Source organism: Solanum verrucosum, unplaced genomic scaffold (genome assembly GCF_900185275.1).
Source record: "Solanum verrucosum unplaced genomic scaffold, falcon-dt-bn FXZP01000033.1, whole genome shotgun sequence".
NCBI classification, from domain to species: Eukaryota; Viridiplantae; Streptophyta; class Magnoliopsida; order Solanales; family Solanaceae; genus Solanum; species Solanum verrucosum.
In genome coordinates, this window is record NW_026020752.1 from 1,482,490 (window position 1) to 1,489,313 (window position 6,824).

The 6,824-nt window shown below is 35.4% G+C and overlaps 1 protein-coding gene across 1 annotated transcript; it reads left to right on the forward strand.

The window, feature by feature from the left end:
- Positions 1 to 2,148: 2,148 nt before the first annotated feature.
- Positions 2,149 to 5,861, forward strand: LOC125812757 (uncharacterized). Its single transcript, XM_049492232.1, has 4 exons — positions 2,149 to 2,253; positions 2,300 to 3,341; positions 4,036 to 4,683; positions 5,638 to 5,861. The coding sequence occupies exons 1-4, from the start codon at positions 2,149 to 2,151 to the stop codon at positions 5,859 to 5,861; spliced, it is 2,019 nt and encodes a 672-aa protein (XP_049348189.1).
- Positions 5,862 to 6,824: the final 963 nt, after the last annotated feature.

The window sequence follows — 6,824 nt, forward strand, 5'->3', positions numbered from 1 at the left end:
TACCCAGATTATGGAGAACGTAATTGGTATTGATTTCTTCCTTTTTATGATGTGTGGCTAAAACCCTCATTCTTGGGGGTGTGATCATGTGAATATTTATTCTAATTAGTTTATGGTTATTATTGTTTACTGATTTAAATGTTGAATTGAAGTGGGTTTGATTGATAGTTGTGTACTAACCCATGAATTGTAGTTGCAAATATAGTTCTAATTTATTTTTTTGGGATTGCTTGAGAAAGAGATTTTAGAACTATGGTTATCGATTGATAATTATAGTGATTGGGTTGTTTTAAGTTCAGCTCCAGAGAGTGAATCTTAACTCGATCCTACCTATCTAGCTCGAGAGAGTAGATAAATTAAGGTATTTGGTTGTTTATAGTGTTATGCTTGTCGAGGTTCGAGCGAACTCGCTTGAATCGTAATAGTTGTTTGAGAGAAAGCTATTGCATCTATGGTCTAGCCTATTCACTAAGATTCAGCAATTGTTAGTAAATTACAATTATCCATATAGAGAAATTAGCCTTTAATTGATCACATTCCCAAGTATATCTTATCTATTTGACTACTCCCCTATTTTTCTTAGTTGTTAATTGACAATTTTTAACCCTCCATCTGACACTTGTTGTCAACCCTTAGATTTAATTGAATGATTTTGATAATTTCTATTCCTACAATCGTTTAGAACACATTTACAACTGCGTAACTGAATTTTGACTTGTACCACTCCCTTTGGGATCGACCCCAACTCTTCGTTAGGTTTATACTAGAGTACGATCGCCTACACCTAGTATTGGATGAGGTGTAGTTGAGTGTTTATCACTAAGGAAGGTAAACAACAAGTTCGGCTTAGACTTTATCTAATTCATTACTTGTTATCTGACTGGTTGAAGTTCGTATCCTCTTCTAAAAAAATATTTTGTAGATTCTTCAAAGGCTTTCTGAAAAGAGAGAAAGAATTTCTTAGAATATTTTATCTTGTTCAATGCAATAAAAAATCATCAATAATAACACGGATCCTAAGGTGAAAAAATATATGATAATCATTAGTGTTGGCAATAGGGTACTATGAATTTGTACCTATGGTTTTCTAAAAATTCATTTCCTTCTCTTTGATATTAATTAAGAGGCACTGCTATAAGAAGTGATGGGCTAGTATTTGAAAAATTACAAAATACAATATAATTTCTTCAAGAAGATATAATTAAAACTATTAATTGATAGTTGACAAAAAAATAATAATGTGCACTTAAATAAAGAGCAGAGTACCCCTTTTTGACCTGGTTGCAACTCCACTAATTAGGCGGGGACACAATTTGAACCTGCAATCTACATGTCATGAGCCTGGTGAGGACCTGGGGGCCTTCTCCAACAAAATCCACTATTTTTCAATCCTTTGGCAAAAGACATTTTCCGATGCAATGATCTTGGAATTTGTGTCAAATTTCAAGAAGTGGTGATCATATGGAGAACAGTTGGTATGCCAAATTTCTGGATCTTGTTAAACCGCTGCTCGATATCCTTTATAATCTCTTATATTTCCTCATTCTTGGAATGTGTCATATTTCAAGAGATGGTGATCATACAAAGAACTATTGGTATGTCAAATTTCTTGATCTTCTTAAGCCTCTGCTAGATATCGTCTATAATATCTTTTATTTCCCCACAACTCTTGTTTTCTCATCTATTTGTTGGTGTTGCTTATTATGAAGCTTAGTTGAAAGCAACCAAGCAATCCATTGTTTTCTTGTATATTATGTTCACTACAAAAGACAAAAATATTTAAGAGACAAACTATCCATATTCCCAATCCCAACTACTGGTAAGGAGTCTGATCCAGACTACTCAAAGAGTACCTCAATTGAAAGAGAAAGAAGCAGAATCAGGAAGACAGGTAGAAAACAGAGAAACAAAACAGCCTCTTCTCAAAGAAGGGAAACAAAATCGGACAATACCCCAAATATCCAATGATTAAAGCAATTTTCTGGAATATTAAGGGAGTGCGATCCAAGAAAGCCATCCATAGGCTCAAAAATCTTATTAGCATTAATCGTGTTCAATTTATGGCTATCTTTGAACCATTCACCAGTAATGGTAAGATAGAGGGTTACAAAAGATTCATGGGATTCCATTTTTTTCACTCCAACAGCAATGGACAAATTTGATGTTTCTGGAAAAATAACTACACTGCTACAATTATTGCCAATGCAGATCAACAAGTTGCTATCAAGTTCAAAGATGATAGTAGTAATGAGAGTTTGTTTTTTACATCAGTCTATGCTAAGTGTTCTCTTACTGACAGGAAGGAGCTATTCAGGATCTATGGAATAGCCTGGAACAAGTTAACTCTATTATTTCTGAACCTTGGTGTATTGGTGGTGACTTTAATGCCATCATGGATCCAGACGAAAAGATCGGTGGTAAGCCCCATAGGATGTACAAAAGTTTGGACTTTATTAACTGTTTGGATAACTGTGGGGCTAGAGATGTTGGTTTCACTGGCCCGAAATTTACTTGGTGTAACAATAGAAGGCCAAAGGAAAGAATTTGGAAAAGACTTGATAGAGTTTTTATTAACGACCTTTGGGCTCAAAGATTTCAGGACAACTCTGTTAGACATCTTGTGAGAACAGGTTCGGATCACAGACCATTTTTGATGAAATGCTCTAAGTTATCTCAAGATCGTCCCAACTATTTTAGATTTCTCAACTGTTGGGTGAAGATACTTGATTTCTATGAGGTGGTTAAAGAAGCTTGGGACATCCCTGTGCATGGCAACGACATGTGGAGGCTTCAATTTAAGCTTAAAACGTTAAGCAGGAAACTTACACATTGGTCTAGACATGATATTGGTGACATCCATAAGCAGGTGACTATTTGGGAGGAAAAGGTTCAAAATTTAGAAGAATTTGACATTAATCACAACACTGCGGCAGGAAGGGAGGAGGTGAACAAGGTTCATGCAAAATACACAAAATGGATGGGGTTACATGATTCTATTCTCAGACAGAAGGCTCATATCAAATGTTTCAAAGAAGGGGATAAAAACTCAAAGTATTTCCATTGCCTCCTTAGAAATAATAGAAGCAAGCTTCAGATAAAAAGGATCAAGAATAATAAAGGAAAATGGGTTCAAAATAAGGAGAAAATTGCTAAAGTTACCGTCAAACACTTTGAGGCACTTTTTAATCTCCCTGAGCCAGTCCTAGACCACAACATCCTGGAGTGCATTCCCAAAGTTATAACTGATTTGGATAACACAAAGTTATCTAAATTGCCCTTGCAGGAAGAGATCAAGGAAGCTGTCTTTAGCCTTAGTGCGAATAGTACAGCAGGACCAGATGGTTTCAATGGCTTCTTTTTTCAAAGTTGTTGGGATATCGTAAAAAAGGATATTACTGACTTTGTCATTGAATTTTTTCAAGGAAAAACACTAACCAAATTCTTTTCTCATACTTGCCTAGCTCTAATTCTAAAGACTAACACTCCTGATTGTTTTGCTCAATTCAGACCCATTAGTTTATCTAACTTTTCTAATAAGATTATTTCAAAAAATTTGACTTTAAGACTCAACCCTCTCCTACCTAACCTTATTTTCTGAAAATCAATCAGGTTTTGTAAAAGACATGTTAATCACTGAAAATGTCCTCTGGGCTCAAGAAATCATCCAATCTATTTCTTATTCTAACAAGGGTGGTAACATAGTCATAAAATTGGATATGGCCAAAGCTAATGATAGAATGTCTTGGAACTTTGTTACATCAGTTCTTAGGAAATTTGGCTTTTCTGAAAATTGGATCAACTAGATTTTGAACCTTGTTTCAAGTGTTTGGTATTCAATCATTATAAATGGCTCAAGGACAGGTTTCTTCACTTCATCTCAGGGACTTAAATAGGGAGACCCTTTATCTCCATCTTTATTTATTCTAGCTGCTGAAGTACTTACTAGATCTCTGAATAATGTGCTTCAAAATGATAATTTCACCCCTTTTTCTATGTCTAAAAGAGGGCCGATGATTAACCATTTGGCTTATGCAGATGATATAGAAATATTCAGCAGTAGAGGAACTAAATCTATCAAACTTGTGATGAAGCAAATAAAGAAGTATGAACTTAGCTCAGGACAAAAGGTGAATAATGAGGAAAGCTTCTTTCTTACAGCTCCTAAAGCCTCTGCCACCAGGATTAACAAGATGAGGAACAGTTCAGGATTTATGGATAAGAAATTTTCATTTACTTATCTTGGATGTCCTATATATGTTGGAAGGAAAAAAATCAAGTACATTGACATTATGGTAAGCAAGGTAATCATAAGATTAGGAGGTTGGCAAGGGAAAATATTGTCTTATGGAGGGAAGAAAGTTCTAATCAAGCATGTGCTCCAAGCACTCCCAACATACACTCTCGCAGCTCTTAATCCTCCTAAAACAATTTTCAAACTTTTGGAAAGACACTTTGCAAATTTCTTTTGGGGAGTGCATCAACGTCAAAAGAAGTATCTCTGGAGCTCATGGAGAAACCTATGTTATCCCGAAGCAGAGGGCGGAATTGGCATCAGGAGTATGGAGGAACAAAGCATGATTTTAGCTACAAAAAGATGGTGGAGATTCAGATATATTCCTTCTCTTTGGGCTGCCTTCCTGAAAAGTAAATATTGTATCAGTACTACTAAAAAATGGGCCTCAGGTAACTCTCATCAATGGAAAATGATGACTCAAGTAAGAAGTTAGGCAGAAGAACATATGATTTGGCAGATCAACTCGGGATCAAGTAGCTTCTGGTGGGATAATTGGAGTGGTAAAGGTTCTCTTGCTATGTTTTACCCTGATAGTAGAAAAAGCATAAATATCTTAGTCAATCACTTCTTACTTGATGGTTCTTGGAATATCCATAAGCTAAGAGATATTTTATCTGAACCTATGGTGCAACACATTATTACCATTGGAATTGGTAACAAAAATAAAAAGGATCAAGTTTTTTGGGACTTGAATACTGATGGTAAATACTCAAACAAGTCTTCCTGGGAAATGCTTAGAACCAAGAGACCTCTGAATCAGTTTTTAGCAAAAATGCGGAGTTATAACATTCCCTTTAAAATCTCCTTTCTCACTTGGAGACTATGGCAAGGTAAACTTCCTTTTGATGATTTTTTTGCAAGATTTAGAGCTAACACGGACACCAATTGTAGTTGTTGCTTGGTCCCAATAGTAGAAAATATGTTTCATACTTTTGTTACAGGTGAAGTTGCTCAACTTATTTGGAAACATTTTGGAAGGCCACTAGGCATTCGTGCTCACCGAGGAACTATTAGACACTTGATTGATATTTGGTGGAATCAAAAGACCACAAATGAAATTCACAAGATGATTATCAGGATTGTCCCATTGTTTATATGTTGGGAAATTTGGAAACAAAATTGCGAGTGCAAATACGGAGAAAGAAAGAAGTTCAGTGTGCATATCATGATCAAGCAAACAGAAAGGAACATTTTGAGTGCCATGTCTTAAGCCTTTCCTTCTAATAATTTGACATTACCTTGGATCTCCTTTTGTGACACTCTCTTAAGATTAAGACCTTGTCCCAAAAGCACCATTGTTTGCTGGAAATTCCCTACTGCTGGAACACTAAAATTGAATACAGATGGTAGCTTTATCTCTACCAATGAAAGTGCTGGTATGGGCGGAGTATTAAGAAATGAAAAAGGTGATTTTGTCTTGGCATTTTCCTGTCCCATTCGATGCGCAAGTAACCTAGAGGCAGAAGCAATGGCTGCTAAACACGGGATGAACATCTGTTGTCAGAAAAATCACTCTAACTTCATACTAGAGTTGGACTCGCTAGCTATTGTGGAGATGATAAATTAAAGCAAATACTGCAATTTCAGACTGATCCTGATCATAGAGGAGTTACAGTAATTGAAGAAACACGCTAATGTCAAGGTGGAGCATTGTTCTAGAGAGGCTAACGAGGTAGCAAATTTTTTAGCCAAACTTGCTGGTAACAGTCAGAATGGATCCTTATATGACTCCTATCATCAACTTCCAGTGGAGGCTAAAAGGTTCATTCCAACTGGACAAGAGCCAAATGCCTTCAATAAGAACCAAATACGATAAGACAATTCTTTTTGTTAGCTAGTCATATAGGTAGTTAGTTTTTGCGAGGGTTGGAATGTCTATTTTTCTAGCTTCACCTCCCTCTTTTTAAAGGATAAAGTAGTGCTTATCCTTGTGTTGTAATCGGAGGCTAAGGCCAAGTCCTCTTGTAACTTTCTTCCTGATTTATAACACCTAGACGACCTGAAAAATTTATTAAAAAGAAAATCAGGGAAAAAAGAACAATCAACATTTGGGTACTTTCTCCTTCGAACTTGTCAAATAGCACTTGCTTAGAACTATAATATCTCTGTTGTGTTGTGCAGCAGCTATGGTTCCCGTTCTCATAAAAAAAATAAAGAGCTTTCACGGAGGAAGTTTATAGTTGAGCAAGTTGTTTGCCTATTCACTATAGTACTTTTTACCATGCTAAAAAGTAATAACAAATAATTGTATTTGTCCATGGTAATAGAACATTGAGTATCATACACTCGTCACCTCAAGTGAGGAAGTGCAATTCCGCTATTTAGAATAATCATTCAAATTTAGAATTCAACTTTTAAGATCATTTGAAGCAAGTGCAATTTCCATGATGAGTACCATGTGTATTTAAAAATACAACTTTTTTTCTTATTTAGATTAAAAATAGAACTTCCCTCTTAAGTTTGTTAAAGAGAAGAAAATTTATGAGAAATCAAAATAAAATAAACATAAGAATTAGTCAAATAAATTCAT

What these genes read in the sequence shown, in the direction of transcription:
- LOC125812757 (XM_049492232.1), top strand. Translation starts at nt 2,149, where the DNA reads ATGGACAAATTTGATGTTTCTGGAAAAATAACTACACTGCTACAATTA. An exon ending in TAGTACAGCAGGACCAGATG is followed by an intron (nt 3,342 to 4,035) that starts GTTTCAATGGCT and finishes TGGCTTATGCAG; the next exon opens with ATGATATAGAAATATTCAGC. An exon ending in TACTAAAAAATGGGCCTCAG is followed by an intron (nt 4,684 to 5,637) that starts GTAACTCTCATC and finishes AATTGAATACAG; the next exon opens with ATGGTAGCTTTATCTCTACC.